The 21648-nt window shown below is 44.0% G+C and overlaps 2 protein-coding genes across 2 annotated transcripts in view; both read right to left on the bottom strand.

Moving 5' to 3' along the window:
* GTPBP1 (GTP binding protein 1) overlaps positions 1-21648 on the bottom strand; it is a 76401-nt gene that overhangs the window by 46651 nt on the left and 8102 nt on the right. The window lies entirely within an intron of this gene.
* LOC143788163 (uncharacterized) lies at positions 5375-8248 on the bottom strand. Its single transcript, XM_077277589.1, has 5 exons — positions 8231-8248; positions 6922-6990; positions 6538-6730; positions 6238-6394; positions 5375-6109 (listed from the first exon to the last, which is right to left on the bottom strand). The coding sequence occupies exons 1-5, from the start codon at positions 8246-8248 to the stop codon at positions 5836-5838; spliced, it is 711 nt and encodes a 236-aa protein (XP_077133704.1). The 3' UTR covers positions 5375-5835.

Here is a 21648-nt window from a genome sequence, read left to right on the forward strand (position 1 = left end):
CATTTATTGTCAAACTACTGAAAAGTTTACATACCCCGTTTCTTAATACCGTGAATTGCCCCCTCTAACATCAATAACAGCTTGAAGTCTTTTGTGGTATTTGTGGATGAGGTTCTTTATTTTATCATATGGTAAAGCTGTTCACTCTTCTTGGCAAAAGCCTCCAGTTCCTGTAAATTCCCACGCTGTCTAGCATGAACTGCGCGCTTGAGATCTCCACAGAATGGCTCAATGATATTGAGGTCAGGAGACAGATGGCCACTCCAGAACCTTCACTTTGTTCTGCTGTAGCCAATGACAGGTGAACTTGGCCTTGTGTTTTGCATCATTGTCATGTTGGAACGTCTAAGTACGTCCCACGCACAGCTTCCGGGAGGAGGAGTGCAAATTTGCCTCCAGTATTTACTGATAACGTGCTACATTCATCTTTCCTTCAACTGTGACCAAGTTTCCTGTGCCTTTGTAGCTCACACATCCCCAAAATATCAGCGATCCACCTCTGCTTTACAGTAGGAATGGTGTTCCTTTCATCATAGGCCATGTTGAATGTAAGTTTATGGTTGTGGCCAAAAAGTTCACTTTTGGTCTCATCACTCCAAATTACATTGTTCTAGAAGTTTTGGGGCTTGTCTCTGTGCTGTTTTGCGTATTATAGGTGAGATACTTCGTGGCATTTGCGCAGTGATGGTTTTCTTCTGGCGACTCGACAATGCAGCCCATTTTTCTTCAAGTGCCTCTTAATGTGCATCTTGAAACAGCCACACCGCTAGTTTTCAGAGAGTCCTGTATTTCAGCTGATGTTATTTGTGGGTTTTTCTTTGCATCCCGAACAAATTTTCCTGGCAGTCGTAGACAACATTTTTGTTGGTCTACCTGACCGTGGTTTGGTTTTTATAGAGCCCCTGATTTTCCATTTGCTAATCACAGTTTGAACGCTGCTGACTGGCATTATCAATTCCTTGGATATCTTTTTGTATTCCTTTCCCGTTTTATACAGTTCAAATACATTTTCCCGTAGATCCGTTGACAATTCCTTTGCTTTCCCCATGACTCACAATCCAGAAATGTCAGTGGCTGGATGAAAGATGCAAGAGTCTGTCTGGATCCCAGAAACTCCCTCAGCTTTTATACACACACACACACACACACACACACACACACACTGATTACAAGCAAACAGGTCACAGTTGAGGATGTTACCTTTAGTAACCATGCAAACCCATTTGTGTCAACTTCTGTGCATGTTATCAGGCCAAAATCACCAGGGTATATGAACTTTTGATCAGGGTCATTTGGATGGTTTTGGGTTGTCATTATGATTTAAAGAGAGAAAACACAGTAGTTTGACAATAAATGGCTTTACTCAACCACTAACCATGAGTGGAGAAAACGTTTTGGTGTTATCGTTCAAAGACCCAAGAAAGCAAAAATTCTGCTGGGTGTATGTAAACTTTTGAGCACAACTGTACATGGTGGTGGTTGAGAGGGCTTGACAAAGCGTTGGTGTTCCTTTCAACACGGCGATAAACATATTACAGCTTTCCCCAACTGTAGAAAGAGGCCTTCCTATCAGCAGATAAGGGGTTAAACAAGACCTTTCCAGCATATGAAGATGCAAGTTGTGAAAAAAAACAGCAGATGATGCTACATTCTAAGGTTTCTAAACACTACAATTACTGGTTTCTGTACGAGTCTAGGAAGGGTCACAAAGCTACTGCTGAGGCTGCAGGACTCCTGCAAACCACAGCTAGAACCATTATTTACAAATGGAGAAGGCTCAGAAGCGCAGTGATGCTTCCCAGGAATCGCCAGCCTACCAAAACACCAACTCATCCAGGAAAACACACCATCATCTAAGGAAGTGCAGGCCTCGCTGTTCAGGACAATGTACACAATATCCATGGGGGACTTGCGAGACTCAAACTAATGCGGACCAAAAAAAAAAAAAAATAAATAAAAAAAACAAACAAAAGGGATGCAAGAACGTCTCACATTTGTCAAATCCATTGTATGGAACCCCATGCGATAATATTCTGTAGACTGGTGAATCAAACGTAAAACTTTTTAAAACCACATGGGTTCCATTACAACCATTACAATAACATGACCATTTAAGGCTAGTTTCACATTTGCATCTAAATCCGCAGCGTTTAAAACGCATCCGCAAGTGGTGGAAAAAACGCATGTAAACGCGTACAAACGCGGCGTTTTTTGACGCATGCGTTGACACATGCGTTAAAAAAAATGCCGCGTTTGTACGCGTTTACTTCTACTTTTGCGTTTTTGGTGCGCATGATGAGAAATTTCACAAGAGAAAAATAAAGATAACCAGACACCGCCAATGGGACTACAGTGGGCATGTGTTATGGAATCTCTATATATAGACCCTAGGGCTACTGAAATTTTTACAGTTTGCTACTGTATCCTGTGTCATGATGGATCTTCGCATGGAGAGCTTTTATTTCAACCTGGATTTCAGCTTCAAGCTGTTTCTTGCCTGTGCTTTCGCTTGGGAGCAAGACAGAAATCGCCAAAGATGGAGAAGGAGACAACGTAGGCGATTTTGGAGGCACCCCATTATCGAACTACGTGAGAGCCGTGGAGCCTATCACACGCTGTATGCCGAGCTTAATGCCAACCCGGAGAAATTCCAGGAATACACACGAATGTCGCAAGACTCATTCCTGGATTTGTTGTCTCGTGTCCAAGGAGCCATACGGAGACAGGACACCCAGCTCCGTCCGTAAAGTGATTCCACCCGAGGAACGTCTGCTGGTTACATTAAGGTACGTTCAAAATCTAAACCAATGACAGTCCAAATTTAGTGTTTTCTGACATGTATTTTTTGGGTATTTTCCTTTCTTTCTTGAGCATAATCACACCATAAAAAGAATAGATTGTAATGGTTTTTGTGTTTGTTTTTCTCACAGATTTCTGGCCACCAGAGACAGTTTATCATCCCTCCACTTCCAATACCGGCTTGGAATATCCACCCTGTCCGGAATAGTTGAGGACACCTGCCGGGCTTTGTGGAATGTACTCCGGGAAGAGTTTATACCCCTACCCACCTTGGACATGTGGCTAGAAATTGCAGAGAAATTCTGGAGTGTGTGTGTGATTTCCCCAACTGTTTAGGAGCGGTGGATGGAAAGCACATCCGCATGATCAAACCTGCCAGAACAGGATCGGAGTATTTCAACTACAAAAAATATTTTTCTGTTGTGCTCATGGCAATAGCCGATGCGAACTGTCGCTTCATCGCCGTGGACATTGGAGCTTTTGGCCGTGGCAACGATTCCCAGACTTTCAAGAACTCGGATATGGGCCACCGTGTGTATGGCAAAAATTTCAATTTTCCCCCACCACAACCTCTTCCCAACACTCAAGGACCACCGATGCCAATTGTTATGGTTGGGGATGAGGCCTTTCAGATGTGTGAAAACCTACTGAAGCCCTATTCCAGTCGGGATTTGAACCACACTAGAAGGATCTTTAACTACAGACTGACCAGGGCCCGAAGAACTGTAGAGTGTACCTTTGGCATTCTGGTCGCTAAATGCATCAGCCATAAATCTAAAAGTGGAAACAGTCGACAAGGTGGTCAAAGCCTGTGTGGTTCTGCATAATTATATAATGGTTAAGGAGCAACCCCACATTGAACTTGATGAACCAGTTGCACACCCACTGCCCGATTTCCAGCATCACCCGTTGCAGTCAACAGCAGCAGTTGGTCAAACGCGGGACCAATTTGCAGCCTTTTTTGATTCAGATATTGGACGTGTGTCATGGCAGGACAATGTAGTGTAAATGTCCTGTTGTAATTCTATCTGTACCAGTTATTTTCTACAATGATAATAATATTTCTCATTAATAAACTTTATAATATTTCTTATTAATAAACTTTAGTTTTGGTTGAGTTGACCATGTCTCCTATCTTTTTCCTCTCCAAACCCAGGGTGTCCTAAACTTCCAATATTTGATCTGTATGTAATATCAGTTTTTATAATCCAAAACCAGGAGTGGGTGATAAAAGCAGAAGTGCTAGTTATTATGTTAATATCATAATTTAACTCTAATGCTTCCACTCCTTGTTTTGGCTTACAAATACTGATATACAACACTGGCCACATACTGCTAGTAGTGGCAGCCATGTTGCTTTATTGGTAAGCTTGTTGACGTCATTGCGTCATGATTCTCTTCTCCTGTATCCATTGGACACAAGATGAAGAGACAATCACTGTCACAATCTATACTCATCAAGTCAGGTGTCAGAAATAATGAATTCATGATAAACATATACAGGCTCATGAATTCACTATTTCTGACACCTGTGCAGGTGAGCATAGATATGTAGTGTGTGACCACCATTGTCCCTCAAGTTGTGTGTAATATAAGAAGAGAAAATGGTGGTCATACAAGGTATTTCTCTAATCCACAGGTCAGGTGTCAGAAATAAAGAGTTTTTGACACCTGACCTGTTTAGTAGAGGTCTGCACTGTATTTCCACTATTTTCTCTTCAGAGTGGCACACTAAGCACAGACCAAAAGAGATTATGGAGATACATGTAATATTTTTTGGGCCACCTCATATCTGTATACTAAAGACACATAAAGCTGCAGTCTTTTTATTTTTAACTAGTGGAGATATGATGTGGCCCAAAAAAATAGTGTGTGGCGAAGTTTCATGGCGCACGGTGTGTTGCCGGCGGCAGAAGACACAAACCAAACATAATTGTGGCAAATCAAACTTTTTTTATTTTGTTAACAACTGAAAAAAAATTATTTTTTACTGCGCCGGCTTGGGGTAGAGTGATGTAAACGTGGGGTGTGAAGTACTAAGGCCTGGCTAACCGTGGACGACGCAGAGGTGGCAGGAGAAGGGGCAATGAAACTAGACGGGTCTGGAAGTTCGGGGACGGGGCTTGACACGAGAGGCTTCAGACGCACTGGAAGGGTGAGACAAACCTGACATTACAGACACATTGGGAGGTGAAGGGGGAGGAATGCTAAGAGTCCTCGGTTGTTTAGGTTTTGGTCCTTTTTTTTTTGGCTTGCCTGGTTGTGGGAGGTCTTGGTGGGCTCATATGGCGTGACGTGGTGGCGGGTGACCTGTCAGGGTCCGGCTGCACTGTGCCAGAGTCCATACCGCTCGTAGAGGGTGCAGCCACGCCAGAGTCCCTAGCGCTCGTAGAGGGTGCAGCCACGCCAGAGTCCCTAGCGCTCGTAGAGGGTGCAGCCACGCCACAGTCCATAGCGCTCGTAGAGGGTGCAGCCATGCCACAGTCCATAGCGCTCGTAGAGGGTGCAGCCATGCCACAGTCCATAGCGCTCGTAGAGGGGAAGGCCATGCCAGGGTCCTGCTGCATCGTGGAGGAGGCGGTACAGAAGGCCATTCCAGGGTCCTGCTGCATCGTGGAGGAAGTGAAGGAGGTCCAAGCAGGAGCAGCGGATGTCATGGTGGTGGCGGTGGGATGTCCAACTGCACTCGGCATGGTTGTGGTACTGTAGTGGTGTCCGGCTGTGGAAGGAATTGAGGTGGCCGTGCAGTGGGATGCAGCAGAGGTGGACATCAAGCGTGACAGTGAAGGCACAGGTGGATATGCCCCCACTGTTTGCTGAAAATACTGACTCTGCTGCATAGCCTGCACGTAAGCAGCATTGCAGGCCTGCATGACACTCAGCTGGAGATCAGGAGTAAGGTGTTCCGACATGCCCTGCTCAATTTGATAAAAAAAATGATGTGCTGGCCTCTGGAGGTCGGCTTTCACTTGATCAAGGCTTTTGCTGACCTTCTGGATACGTGCATTTAAGAGGTTATGCGAAGCATCCATTCGGTCACCCAAAGCCTTGATTGCTTCGTGTAAAACCGAGCTCAAGTGCAAAAACTCGGGCATGAGTGACCTGTCCGAAGCCCTCTGCCGCTGCCGGGATGAGCCCCAAAAAAAAGGGGGCAGTGGAAGAGGACTGGGAAAGGGTAAGACCTGATGGACCAGCTCCCTGGTCTCCAGTTAGTGTGGAAGGCCCACTTGCTGCTGCGCTGGTGGATGGCTGGGACGGGTCCATGGCTGTCAGATGAAGAACCGCTCCAGAACCTGGGCCGACAGTCGTGCTGTATGTGCTGTGAAAAAAGGAAAAAGATAATATAAAAAAAAAATTACCAGACGCAATATTCTGTGGAATTAAAAAATACAGATTATGGCAATACAATACAACCTAATGCACGTGATAAATACTTACTTTCTCTGGGCAAGGACCGGTCTTAAAAATGCCAGAACTCGATGGTATTTGTATCTTCTGATCCTTGCTCCTGAACCACTGGGAACACGGCTCTCTTGACGCAGGTCCTTGTTGAAGCGGTCCTTCATCGAACACCAACGTGTTTTGACTTTGGCTACTGTTAAAAAAAAAATTGTGGTCAGAAAAAGTACTTTTGGACATGCTCACACAACTGTGTGTGATGAGAGAAACTCCTGAGAGTTTCTTTCATCACACACAGTTGAAGGTCTCTGCTACTTCACACTGCAGTGCAATACTTACCAAATGCAGCTCGGACCCGTGTCGGGGTGTTGTCCCAGCCATCCCACATCGCTTGGGCCACCTCATTCCATAACCGCTGGATCGTGACATTGTTCGAGTGCAGTGGATCCTGGGTGTCCCACAACGGGACTCGCTCCTGGACCAGGGTGATAAGGAGGTCATTCTCAATTAGGTCATCCTCCCGTTGTGAAACCTAAAAATTAAAGTCATTAAAGTTTGCTCAATTTACATAAGGAAAAGAAAGAAAAAAGATGCTGAGAAATGGCATGAATAGGAAAGTCAACATACAAAAGGATTCCAGAAGAAAAAAGTTAAGAAATACGAATGGAAAGAAAGGAAGATTCAAGAATAATACACTGAGGACAGTCAGCCTTGTATACGTACCCGCTGTCGTCTTTCCACCGGACCTTGACTCTGCTGCTCCTGCCCTGTCTCTGCCGCAGTAGAAGAGCTCTAAAAAACAGAAAAAAAAAATTGTCACATGTGTCGATGTGACAGTGAATACTTACCAATCTGACGAGGCAAGTACTCACCTCAATGACCTGCTCCACTTCCGACTGTCCTGGCCGAAACACCTCACCAGATGAAGAATCCGAAGAAGACATTCTGATGCATGTAGAAAGAAAGAAATGGCAGAAATTAGGACATGTAGAGACAGAAAATAGAAAATGAAGGCATTGGCTAGCATATACTCACATTGTTCAGGGTCTTGTTTTCCTCCAAGATGTAGCCTGTCTGTGTCCCGTCTGCTTCAGAGTCTGGTGAGAAGTGACCTGCAACTGTCCACACCCTCCCTTTTATCACCTTGATGGTGGGGGGTGGCTTATCAGTGTCTAGACATGTTTTTCTCAATTGAAACGCATGCGTTCAAAAACGCAACCAAACGCATATGCAAAAAAACGCATGCGTTTACATAGACAGCAATACGTTTTTTTGCAGCAATCCTGGCGCAATCGACCGCATGCGTTTCCTGGCGGCAAATAAACGCCTCTAGAAATTACTACATGTTGCATTTCTGTGCCAAGCCGCAAACGAAGAGACGACGCATGCGTCAAACGCGGCAAAACGCGAAAAAAAAAACCGCATGCGTTTTTAATGCTAACTATAGGAAAACACGACGCATGCGTTTATATGCGGTACAAACGCTGCGGCAACAAACGCAAATGTGAAACCAGCCTTAGATGAATTTACAGTTCCCTTGAAAAATGAGTACAGTTGAAAAAAAAAAAAAAAAAAAAAAAAAAATTGAACCCATTTTGGAAAATATACCTCCTTTGGGATGTACTCACCATTCTGATTCTAAAATTTCCTCAAGAAATTAATGTGCAGCGTATGGCAAAATTTGCAATTATTTTCCAAATCAGGATTTAGGTTTTGAATGTTGGCTGTGTAGTATGAGGGCCATTTATTATGCGGCTCAGTACAATTAAAGAGCCACCAAATTTATATCATTTTAAGTTTTACTGTATCTGTAAATTAAAAACACTTTGAACCAAAATAAAAAAAACAAAAACATTTGGGTGTCAGATTCTGGGAGATGTAAAGTTTTTATAGTTTGCTGGATGGAGCTATAAGGATATGTGCACGTGACTACTCTGAATCAGGCAGACCAAGGTGACATTGCTGTGCACGCATTCGTTTTAAGGGTTTCAGTGTTCGGAAAACGTGAAGAGGTTAAAAGAATCATGTTCACCCTAGCGGCAGCTTCCATGTTATACAGGGTGGGCCATTTATATGGATACACCTAAATAAAATGGGAATGGTTGGTGATATCAACTTCCTGTGTATGGCATATTAGTATATGGGTGGGAGAAAACTTTCAAGTTGGGTGGTGACCATGGCGGCCATTTTGAAGTCAGACATTTTGGATGCAACTTTATAAATGGGCAACCCAGGTGTATCCATATAAATGGCCCACCCTGTAGTTTAGAACTTAAAAAAAAAAGTGATAAAACTGTCAGCAAATGTGTTTAAAGAAAAAGATGGCAGGAATTTTCCTGAAGCAGCTTTGCGTAGCAAGAAGAATGTTGGGGGCTCCTTCAGCATGTTCATGACATTGTGTGCACACAGCCTTAGAGGGATTAGTTTTTCAAAGACAAGTTGCAGTTTTCCTTGGTACCATTTGGAGGTATATGTGAATTTTTGACTACTATGTATTCAATCTTTTGAAATAAGTGACAAAAGCAGCAACTCTGATATTGCTTATTTGAACTGTACATTGGATGGGATAAATACCGTAGCATGTTCTCTTTATAGTTTGGGTCTTTACGGAAGTTGTAGTATATATTATTTATATATATATATATATTTTTTTTTTTATTTTTTATTTTTTTTTATTACACACACGCGCTTCTCACTAAATTAGATTATCATCAAAAAGTTAATTTCAGTTCTTCAATACAAAAAGTGAATCTCATTATTTAGCGTCATTACAGAGTGATCTATTTCAAGTAATATAATAATAATTTTTATTTATACAGCGCCAACATATTCCGCAGCGCTTTACAACTTATAGAGGGGACTTGTACAGACAATAGACATTACAGCATAACGGAAATCACAGTTCAAAACAGATACCAGGAGGAATGAGGGCCCTGCTCGCAAGCTTACATCCTATGAGGAAGAGGGGAGACACGAGAGGTGGATGGTAACAACTGCTTTAGTTATTTGGACCAGCCATAGTGTAAGGCTCGGGTGTTCATGTAAAGCTGCATGAACCAGTTAACAGCCTAAGTATGTAGCAGTACAGACACAGAGGGCTATTAACTGCATAAAGTGTATGAGAACATGATGCGAGGAACCTGTTTTTTTTTTTTTTTTTTTTAATAGGTCACACAGGGATAGTTAGGTTAATGCATTGAGGCGGTAGGCCAGTCTGAACAAATGAGTTTTTAGGGCACACTTAAAACTGTTGGGATTGGGGATTAATCGTATTAACCTGGGTAGTGCATTCCAAAGAATCGGCGCAGCACGTGTGAAGTCTTGGAGACGGGAGTGGGAGGTTCTGATTATTGAGGATGCTAACCTGAGGTCATTAGCAGAGCGGAGGGCACGGGTAGGGTGGTAGACTGAGACCAGATCTATTTCAAGTGTTTATTTCTGATAATGCTGATGATTATGGCTTACAGCCAATGAAAACCTCTCAGTAAAGTAGAATAATTAAAAAAAAACAAAACAAACACCTGTAAAGGCTTCCTAAGAGTTTAAAAAGGTCCCTTAGTCTGTTTCAGTAGGCTCCACAATCATGGGGAAGACTGCTGACTTGACAGATGTCCACAAGGAGGGTAAGCCACAAAAGGTCATTGCTAAAGAAGCTGGCTGTTCACAGAGTGCGGTATCCAATCAAGGAAAAAGTGTGGTAGAAAAAGGTGCACAAGCAACCGGGATAACCGCAGCCTTGAAAGGATTTTTAAGAAAAGACCATTCAACACTTTTGGGGAGATTCACAAGTAGTGGACTGCTGCTGGAGTCATTGCTTCAAGAGCCACCACACACAGACATATCCAGGACATGGGCTACATGTGTTGCATTCCTTGTGTCAAGCCACTCATGACCAATAGACAAAGCCAGAAGTGTCTTACCTGCGCCAAGGAAAAAAAAAAAAAAAAAAAAAAAAGAACTGGATTGTTGCTCAGTCGTCCAAGTTGTTGATTTCAGATGAAAGTAAATTTTGCATTTCATTTGGAAATCAAGGTCCCAGAGTCTGGAGGAAGAGTGGAGAAGCCACAATCCAAATTTTGCATTTCATTTGGAAATCAAGGTCCCAGAGTCTGGAGGAAGAGTGGAGAAGCCACAATCCAAGCTGCTTGAGGTCTAGTGTGAAGTTTCCGCAATCAGTGATGGTTTGGGGAGCCATGTCATCTAGTGTAGGTCCACTGTGTTTTAGCAAGAGCAAAGTCAGCGCAGCCGTCTACCAAGAAATTTTAGAGCACTTCATGCTTCCCACTGCAGACAAGCATTTTGGAGATGGAAATTTCATTCTCCAGCAGGACTTGGCACCTGTCTACACTGCCAGAAGTACCAATACCTGGTTTACAAACAACAGTATCACTGTGCTTGATTGGCTAAGAAACTCGCCTGACCTTAACCCCATATATCTATGGGGTATTGTCAAGAGGAAGATGAGAGACACCAGACAAGCTGAAGGCTGTTATTAAAGCAACCTGGGCTTCCATAACACCTCAGCAGTGCCACAGGCTGATCGCATCCATGCCACGCCACATTGATGCAGTAATTGATGTAAAATGAGCCCTGACCAAGTATTGAGTGCATTTACTGAACATACATTTCAGTAGGCCAACATTTCAGATTTCAAAATAATTTTTCAAGCTGGTGTTATAAAGTATTCTAATTTACTGAGATAATGACTTTTGGGTTTTCATTTGCTGTAAGCCATAATCATCAACATTAACAGAAATAAATACTTGAAATAGATCACCCTGTTTGTAATGACTATATAATATGAGATTCACTTTTTGTATTGAAGAGCTGAAATAAATTAACTTTTTGATGATATTCTAATTTTGCGAGAAGCAACTCTATGTATGTACACAATTTTTTCTATTTTTAGAAAAAATATTTTTCTGTGTTGCCATAAGGCAAGAGCTGTAGCCTTTTTATTTTCTCATTGATGTAGCTGTAGGAGGGCTTGTTTTGGGTGTGATGAGCTGAAGTTTTTATGGGCATCATCTTGGCGCTCATGAGACAATTTTTATTCAATTTAGTGAAATGATCATAAAACAGCAGTTTTGGCAACCCCCACACTAATAAAGGACTGTTGGCGGTGACGGGGGTGGATTTAAATTTACAAACATTTATGAAAATTAATCAAAGTGCTAGTTCACAAACGTAAAAAACTATTTATTGCAACTTGCATTACTTTGATCTATATTCTGGATCAGACTCACCCATTAAAAGATGAGCAAAAAAAAAGAAGAGCACATACGAGTTACCATCCATACATCATGCATTTTTCAAGGATCATTACAATTAACAACAGAAACTGAATGTGATGATTTATTAATTTGGTTATGTAAAAACTGTGTGCCGTACAGACACAAGGTACACGGACATAAAAAAAAAAAAAAAAAGACATGACTAGGCAATACAGATATGAAAAACGGACATACCGAATTCAATACAGATAAAAACAAAGTTATGCTTTTCTGTACAAAAGCAGAAATGTTTTTTGCATACACTCATATGAACCCAGACTTAGGGTACTGTCACACTCTGCAACTTTCCAACGATCACGACCAGCGATACGACCTGGCCGTGATCGTTGGAAAGTCGTTGTGTGGTCGCTGGAGAGCTGTCACACAGACCGCTCTCCAGCGACCAACGATGCCGAAGGCCCCGGGTAACCAGGGTAAACATCGGGTTACTAAGCGCAGGGCCGCGCATAGTAACCCGATGTTTACCCTGGTTACCATCGTAAAAGTAAAAAAAACAAAACCGTACATACTCACATACCGGTGTCCGTCAGGTCCCTTGCCGTCTGCTTCCCGCTCTGACTGAGTGCCGCCGTAAAGTGAAAGCAGATCACAGCGGTGACGTCACCGCTGTGCTCTGCTCTTACATTCCGGCCGGCAGTCAGTCAGAGCGGGAAGCAGACGGCAAGGGACCTGACGGACACCGGAATGTGAGTATGTACGGTTTGTTTTTTTTTACTTCTACGATGGTAACCAGGGTAAACATCGGGTTACTAAGCGCGGCCCTGCGCTTAGTAACCCGATGTTTACCCTGGTTACAAGCGAACGCATCGTTGGATCGGTGTCACACACACCGATCCAACGATGACAGCGGGAGATCCAGCGACGAAAGAAAGTTCCAAACGATCTGCTACGACGTACGATTCTCAGCAGGGTCCCTGATCGCTGCTGCGTGTCAGACACAGCGATATCGTATGGATTATCGCTGGAACGTCACGGTGCGTACCGTCGTAGTGACCAAAGTGCCACTGTGTGACAGTACCCTTAGGGATCATACTCCTCTGCAAAGGGAAGAAAAAAAAAAAAAAAAAAAATCGGATTGCACTGGGACCAATGTCAAGCTACGAATCCCTGCTCTTCTGCGAGTTTTTTTCTCAGCTAAAAAAATTGGATTGAGAAAAAAAACAAACAAACAAAAAAAAAAACAACGGCATGGGATCCAACATTTTATTAGTCAGCAGATGGAAAGGCGGACTGCTGGGGGCAGATGTTTATAGCCGGGGAAGGTGACAAGCCCAGAGGTTAGTATTGGAGAGGTGTCGATGAGACATCCCCATTACTCACCCTAGTGTCATAATGTATAAAACCCACACACCCAGAATAAAGTCCTTTAACTGAAAAAATGACAGACTCCTTTAATTAATCTAAATTAAACCATACGTCATCGTCCAGTCCACTGAAGCCAATGTCCATGTAACAGAATTAAAATAAACAACTATATTCCTCACCTATCTGCTTAGAAGATAATAATCCAGTTATCCCGAGACGTGCCTAGCTCTGCCATATCTAGATGGCACACTGCAATAAAAAATCCATCTGAAGAAGGTAGCAGTCTGCTGCTGAAACACGTAGTGGTTCAATAAAAGGTTTGTTTACCACTAATCTATTGCAGTGTGCTCTATAGCCATAGCGCTCCTTAAATTGACATTTTTTCCAAAAAAAAAAGGTTTACATTCCCCTTGAGGGATTGTGGCTGGAGCAGTTTGGGGCCATAGAGCTCATCTCCAGGCAACAGGACCTGAAGTGAAGTCACATCCTGTGAAGTTGCATCGCGTGACTGGATCTTGGGCCCACATAACCAGACCAGGAAGCACAGGAGCAGTCTCAGAGCAACAGAGCAGGATTGCACGGAGAGGTCCGCTACCAGAGTGGTGCAGGGGTGCACAACCCTTCCAGGTGAGAAGCTAATCCCCCCACCTTCCATTGCAACATCCCAATCAAACCACCTGGTGCTTCTCATGCTGCGCTCTTCCATGTTTATTGTCTTATATCTAGATGGCAGGCTGCATTGTTGCATAATGCGACTATACAGCCTGCCATCAAGCAGACACACCGAGTTGTACGTGTCTGCTTAGCTCAGTGCCTCGCGTGAACTCCTTTCACCTCACCGCAAGAGTGAATAAGGTCCTGGAAATTTAGAGCAAATGAACTCAGTTCAACCCACTCATGTCAACGCAGTTGTAACTTTTCCCACGGCACTCGCGCTGACAGTGAGTTGAACAGAGTTCATTGGCTGTGAACTTGCAGGACATTTCTGACAGCACCACGAGCATGTGAACTTTCTCACACTCACAGTGACGTCAGCGAGGTTGGGAGTCCACTACGAGGCACTGAGCTGAGCAAGCATCATGCAACAATGCAGCCTGCTATCTAGATGTAGCAGAGCTAGACGCAGCACAAGACAAATGGATCATTGTCTTATCAGCAGGCAGGTGAGAAATATGGTTGTTTATCATTTTAATTCTGTTACAGGGGAGATTGGAGTATGTGGGAGTATGGTTTAATGTAGATTCATTAATTAATTTAGGTTAGATTAATATCAGCCCACAGCTGTCTGCCTAGCCTTTGCTGGGTATTAATTATAGGGAGACCCTACGTATAGAGCTGATATTAATAGCCTGGGAAGCACCATAGGTAATACCCCCTTTCCAAGCAATAAACATCTGCCCCAGCTGTCCACTTTCCCTCTGCTGGTTAATAAAACATCAGGTGATCCCAAGCAATTTTTTTCATGAAAAATGCTGTGATTTTATTGCCAAATTTTCAAAGGACATGGGGGATCCCACTCTTATTTTCCCTAAAGAAATATATATAAGTCCAAAAATCAGAGGCAGCACACCATTCTGGATAAAGTTATGAAGGTATTCAAATTTAATAGCCCATAATGGCAACGTTTCGGCCCGTGGAAAGCCTTTCTCAAGCGGCTTGAGAAAGGCTCTCCACGGGCCGAAACGTTGCCATTATGGGCTATTAAATTTGAATACCTTCATAACTTTATCCAGAATGGTGTGCTGCCTCTGATTTTTGGACTTCTATGACAAGGTTTGGTACATGCCTGAGGGGCCCTGCACCCTGATTTTTGTTTTTCTTTTTTGTGCTGCTCTCACTTTTTTGAATAATTATATATATATAAAATCGTGATTACTCGCTAATCCCGCCCCCTGCACAGTAGCCCCGCCCCCACATCACCACACATAATCCTGCCCCCCACCACATCACCACACATAATCCTGCCCCCCACATTACCACACATAATCCCGCCCCCCACATTACCACAGATAATCCCGCCCCCTACCACATTACGACACATAATCCCGCCCCCCACCACATTACGACACATAATCCCACCCCCCCACCACATTACGACACATAATCCCGCCCCCCCCACACAATCCCACCCCCCACCCCATCACCACACATAATCCCACCCCCCCCAACACATCTGTGGACAAACGGGGTCAGTGGATGCTCTCGTCCGCTGGCCTGGCTGTCTTTAGCAAGACTGCATGGACCACGGCTCATACCACTGAACGACCGCTCTATCTCCCCGTGGGCAATACACTACACAGACAACACAGGGTTAAGGTAAAACAGTGTGGCAATACTTTATTGAACCACAACACACAATAGCAAGCAGAACAATCCCACCATGACTGGAATTGTTTAGTTACATGGGCGCATATAAAATATCACTGCGTCTCCACGTATTTCCAGTATGACACGATGTCAGAGCTCCCAGGGTCACATGGTCGCATATAAAAGATCACTGCGTCTCCATGTATTTCCAGTATGACACGATGTCAGAGCTCCCAGGGTCGCTACTCCATCTGTGGATGAACGCACAGAGAAGGGGTAACGACAAGCATAGGGAGATGACCAAGAACTGTCCATAGAGTCCATACAAGGTCCAAAGCCAGTTGACACGAGTCACCACCTTGCTTATCTGACCATCTCCATGGAACCAGTCGACCAGCGGGACCCAACCCTGGCTTTCTCCAAACAGATCCATGGTGCAGAGATGGTCACTGGATCAGATCTGTGTCCTTCCAACCGGAGCCTTAAATTCCTAGGTTGTATCCTATAGAATCCTAGATCAGTGTCCCTCGTGATGGTGCCATGATGAATTGGCTGCAGTCCTTTCTCTTGTCTGTTGGGTGGTTTGCAGAATGTCTGGCTGGTAGCTCTGTATTACTTCAGTCTCCCAGGATGTGATCTCTGAGTCTTTTTATACCCAAGGTATGTAAGCTATTTTTAGAATTACCCAGGGTCTTTGGCCATGTGCACACGTTCAGTATTTTTCGCGTTTTTTTCGCTATAAAAACGCGAAAAAAACGCTAACATATGCCTCCTATTATTTACAGTGTATTCCGCATTTCTTGTGCAAATGTTGCATTTTTTTCCCGCAAAAAAAATCGCATCGCGGAAAAAAAAAAAGCAACATGTTCATTAAAAATGCGGAATTGCGGGGATTCCGTACACCTAGGAGTGCATTGATCTGTATATTTTCCGCACAGGGCTGTGCACACCATGCGGGAAGTAAGCAGATTATGTGCGATTGGTACCCAGGGTGGAGGAGAGGAGACTCTCCTCCATGGACTGGGCACCATATAATTGGTCAAAAAAAAAAGAATTAAAATAAAAAATAGTCATATACTCACCTTCGATGTCTTCCCGCCTCTCAGGTGCATGCTGCCGCTTCGGTTCCTATAGCTGGTGTGCGGTGAAGGACCTGCGATGACGTCGCGGTCCTGTGAATGGTCGCGAGACCGGTCATGTGACCGCGACGTCATGGAAGGTCCTGCACACACACACCAGCTATAGGAACGGACGCCGCTGAGGAGATCAGCTGTCTGCAGGTGAGTATAAGCATTTTTTTAATTTTTTTTAAACATTCTATCTTTTACTATTGATGCTGCACTCACATGAGCATGTAACACAGCCGAGTGCTATGAAGATTTATTGCATAACGCACAACCCAATACTATGGGGCACTGCAGAGCTGCATTTTTTCTCGTATGCCGATTCGGCAAGAGGAAAAAAAAAAAAAAAAAAAAATGAAATGACAAACATCTGCAGCCCAAACTCTGACCCCTGTAATCTGGCGCACTACAGCAGCAATTCTGGGATATTTAAACCGAGTCCCTGGCTACTGAGATTGTCACCCTGCAAAGATGTATGAGAAGTCCTTAGCACAAAAAAAAAAAGAGGTAAATGTGACTTTCACTGATTTTTCATACACTCCTCTGACCCCAGCCTTATGAAGCAATTGGTTCTCTTCATTAGTCTACTGCTCCATGGCAGAGCTACTGTTGCTACCAGTTTAGTGCCAAGTTGTGGTAATGAAATGTTGAATCGGCCAGCTCTAAGCACACACATTTGCTTGGAGAGACGCCATCACCACAATGAGTCACTAAGCTCTTCAGCACAAACCATTCAACTGTGGATGTTTCACTATGGAGATTGCAATGATGCAGTCTTGGTTGGGAGCACACCTGCTAGCCAAACATAGGATTGAAATAGTCAAAACCCATTGATCAGAGGAGGCAGCTACAATTATTTACTCTGGATACATACTTCCCACGGGGAACAACCTCCTTAAGGCTAAGTTCACATTCGCGTTCGGGGGCTTTGCGGAGGGCTGCGTACGTCCTCCTTTAAGCCCCGCCTACTTCTGCATGCGTCCTGCATACCTATCTTTAACATTGGGTACGCAGGACATGCGGATGTATGCAGATGCATACTTTTGACACGCCCGCAAGGGAGCGTAGGGGGAGCTTAACAGAGGATGTGCGCAGCCATACGCAGACCAACCAATCGCAAGTGTGTAACCAGCCTATCCCAACTCTCCCATGTTCACCATTTCTTACGTTTCCTCGGAATCTGGTCCCTCATACTCCTCTCTCTCCACATCCTCCAGGCGCCAAATAGCACTTGGTAACTGTACTCAGATCCTGTCTGATGACCGGATCACGCAGCTTATTTGAATTGCCCTATTAGGGTAAGTTCACATAAGGCGTTTTTCCTGCGTTTTTTTTTTTGCTTTTTTTTATGCTAATTTTCAGCTGCTTTTTACAGTACCAGCAAAGCCTATGAGATTTCAGAAATCTCATGCACACACATTGGTTTTTTGTGTGATTAGTATTTTGTGCTTTTTACTGCATTTTTTGGACAGGGCATGTCACTTTTCAGCGTTTTTCACCCATTGACTTGAATGGGTGTTGAAAAACACTGCAAAAACGCAGGTATCATTATTTGCTGCGTTTTTGCTGCTGAAAATCCAAGGACATTAGCATGGACAAAGAAAAAAAAACACACCAAAAAACGCACCAAAAACGCAATAAAAAAACGCACCTAAACCTGTGTTTTTGACGCAGCTTCTTTCCTGCCAAGAAGATCAGGTTTTGCTGCAAAAAAAAAAAAAAAAAAAAAAAAAAAACAGCAAAAACGCCCTGTGTGAACTTACTCTTATAATGATGGCTGGACCATACAGTACAGACCAAAAGTTTGGACACACCTTCTCATTTAAAGATTTTTTTCTGTATTTTCATGACTATGAAAATTGTAAATTCACAATGAAGGCATCAAAACTATGTATTAACACATGTGGAATTATATACTTAACAAAAAAGTGTAAAAACTGAAAATAGGTCATATTCTAGGTTCTTCAAAGTAGCCACCTTTTGCTTTGATGACTGCTTTGCACACTCTTGGCATTCTCTTGACGAGCTTTAAGAGGTAGTCACCGGGAATGGTCTTCCAACAATCTTGAAGGAGTTCCCAGAGATGCTTAGCACTTGTTGGCCCTTTTGCCTTCACTCTGCGGTCCAGCTCACCACAAACCATCTCAATTGGGTTCAGGTCTGGTGACTGTGGAGGCCAAGTCATCTGGCGTAGCACCCCATCACTCTCCTTCATGGTCAAATAGCCCTTACACAGCCTGGAGGTGTGTTTGGGGTCATTGTCCTGTTGAAAAATAAATGGATGGTCCAACTAAGGCTACGTTCACATTTGCGGTCCCCGCCGCAGCGTCGGGCGCCGCAGCGGCGCCGCATGCGTCATGCGCCCCTATATTTAACATGGGGGCGCATGGACATGCGGCGCACTTGCGTTTTGCGCCGCATGCGTCGCTGCGGCGCCCGCGTCGGGGCGCAGAGGACGCAGCAAGTTGCATTTTTGCTGCGTCCAAATTCAATGGAAAAAACGACGCATGCGGCGCAAAACGCAGCGTTGTGCATGCGTTTTGCTGCGTTTTTGTTTGCGTTGTGCGCTGCGGCGCCGACGCTGCGGCGCACAACGCAAATGTGAACGTAGCCTATACGCAAACTGGATGGAATATCATGCCACTGCAAGATGCTGGTTCAGTATGCCTTCAATTTTTAATAAATCCGCAAAAGTGTCACCAGCAAAGCACCCCTCCACACCATCACACCTCCTCCTCCTCCATGCTTCACGGTGGGAACCAGGCATGTAGAGTCCATCCGTTCACCTTTTCTGCGTCGCACAAAGACACGGAGGTTGGAACCAAAGATCTCAAATTTGGACTCATCAGACCAAAGCACAGCTTTCCATTCATCTAATGTCCATTCCTTGTGTTCTTTAGCCCAAACAAGTCTCTTCTGCTTGTTGCCTGTCCTTAGCAGTGGTTTTCTAGCAGCTATTTTACCATGAAGGCCTGCTGCACAAAGTCTCCTCTTTACAGTTGTTGTAGAGATGTGTCTGCTGCTAGAGCTCTGTGTGGCATTAACCTGGTCTCTAATCTGAGCTGCTGTTAACCTGCGATTTCTGAGGCTGGTGACTCGTATAAACTTATCCTCAGAAGCAGAGGTGACTCTTGGTCTTCCATTCCTGGGGCGGTCCTCATGTGAGCCAGTTTCTTTGTAGCGCTTGATGGTTTTTGCCACTGCACTTGGGGACACTTTCAAAGTTTTCCCAATTTTTCAGACTGACTGACCTTCATTTTTTAAAGTAATGATGGCCACTCGTTTTTCTTACTTAGAATATGTATTATGGCAAGAAAAAAGCAGCTAACAGTTTATTCAGTAGGACTATCAGCTGTGTATCCACCAGACTTATGCTCAACACAACTGATGGTCCCAACCCCATTTATAAGGCAAGAAATCCCACTTATTAAACCTGACAGGGCACACCTGTGAAATGAAAACCATTTCCGGTGACTCCCTCTTGAAGCTCATCAAGAGATTCCCAAGAGTGTGCAAAGCAGTCATCAAAGCAAAAGGTGGCTACTTTGAAGAACCTAGAATATAAGACATAACAAAAAAGTGTGAAGCAACTGAAATTATGTATGTAATTCCACATGTGTTAATTCATAGTTTTGATGCCTTCAGTGTGAATTTACAATTTTCATAGTCATGAAAATACAGAAAAATCTTTAAATGAGAAGGTGTGTCCAAACTTTTGCTCTGTACTGTACATGACAAGCACGTTCTACCTATTGTGTACCTCCTATTTCTTTATAGATTGCAAGCTTGCGAGCAGGGTCCTCACTTCTCCTGCAACTGTTGAACCAGTGCTGTGGAGTCGATAAGCCAAACCACCAACTCACAGTTTCCCGGACTTCTGATTCCATCCACCGCACTGTTCACTACGGAGCATATACATAAACTGTAGCACAGATTCATCTCAACTAAAAGCCGAGATCCTTAGATCAGGAACAAAACAAACAGTTATAGGACATTTCATAACTTTCCCAAATTATTATGGAAACATTTACAGCACATCCTGCATTGTGCTACTGCACCCAATTATACATTTTGGGAGTAGGTCCATTTTACACTCACTCCACCAAAACGGACACTGACTCCGTTTACCACAGGGCTGTGGCGTGGACGTGTAACTTTGTATTGTCTGTACAGAATAAATAAACATAATTTATTAATAATTTGTAAGTGAATGACAACATTCAAAATGTGAGATCTTATAAAAAAAAAACAAAAGCAAAACAAGCCATCATATGGCTGTGCCGATGTATAAAAAAAAAAAAAGTTTTGGCTCAAAGGAAGAAATACAAAGAAAGAAAGCCCATATATCAAAATGGTCTCAGATAGGCAAGGATTAATTTTGAAAACTGAATAAAACACAAATGAGGTAACAGGGAATGTAAAGAGTGGCAGTAAAAGTTTCAGCCTGTTGCTTCATTTATGACATTCAGGTTATAAATAGACGAAAGTTTTATAAAGAGGAATGTGACACATCCCCACCCACAATTCTCATTCTGTTGCCCGTACGTTTCATCAGCTTATTATCTCCCGTAAACGATACCAGATTGTCCTGTCATGAACAGAAAACAGAGTAAAGCCGTCATGTATAATAGACGAACAGAGCGAGGTAATGGAAATGAGCCCAGCTCAGGAGAAACCACCGCCATGCAAATAAGAGAGCAGGTTCTGTGTCTGCAGCCCATTCATAGCATCCAGCAGCGGCATCGTGACCGTCAGCTCATTATATGGCCACTACAGGAACTAGTGTCACAACTACAGACAACGGGCGACAAACCTAACGTACACTTACTGTACGCAACCGGCACACACACACCCCGAACTTTACGCAGCCGTCACACACCCCGACTGTGCGCAATCGGTACCCCACACCAGACTGTACACAACCGTCACACACACACACCCCGGACTGTAAGCAACAGACACACACACAGCCCCCGGACTGTACGCAACCGACAACCCCCCACCCCCCGCCAGACTGCACGCAACCGGCACACCACCCCCAGACTGTGCGCAACCGACACACACACACACCCCCGGACTGTGCGCAACCGGCACACACACACACACACACACACACACACACACACACACACACACCCCCCGGACTGTACGCTCCATCCAGACACTTCTGTGTCACATACATCATCTCTGGGTACGGCTAATGGTTATGTATAAAAATAATCATGGCATTAACACAAACAGGGCAATGAGAAAACTGGGGTTATTGTAATGGTAAATCACCCTCACTAGTGCAGCCAGGATCAATACTAATGAGCTATGCAGCCAGGAGTGACACTTGCGACGCGTGGAGCCCCTCAGTGACACTTGCGACGCGTGGAGCCCCTCAGTGACACTTGCGACGCGTGGAGCCCCTCAGTGAC

Source organism: Ranitomeya variabilis, chromosome 8 (assembly GCF_051348905.1).
Source record: "Ranitomeya variabilis isolate aRanVar5 chromosome 8, aRanVar5.hap1, whole genome shotgun sequence".
Taxonomy (NCBI): domain Eukaryota; kingdom Metazoa; phylum Chordata; class Amphibia; order Anura; family Dendrobatidae; genus Ranitomeya; species Ranitomeya variabilis.

Excerpts from the sequence above, each read along its gene's own strand:
- LOC143788163 (XM_077277589.1), bottom strand. Across the intron at positions 6,731-6,921 it reads CGGTGGAAAGACGACAGCGG|GTTTCACAACGGGAGGATGA; the intron begins GTACGTATACAA and ends TTTAATTTTTAG. Across the intron at positions 6,395-6,537 it reads ACGGGTCCGAGCTGCATTTG|TAGCCAAAGTCAAAACACGT; the intron begins GTAAGTATTGCA and ends TTTTTTTAACAG.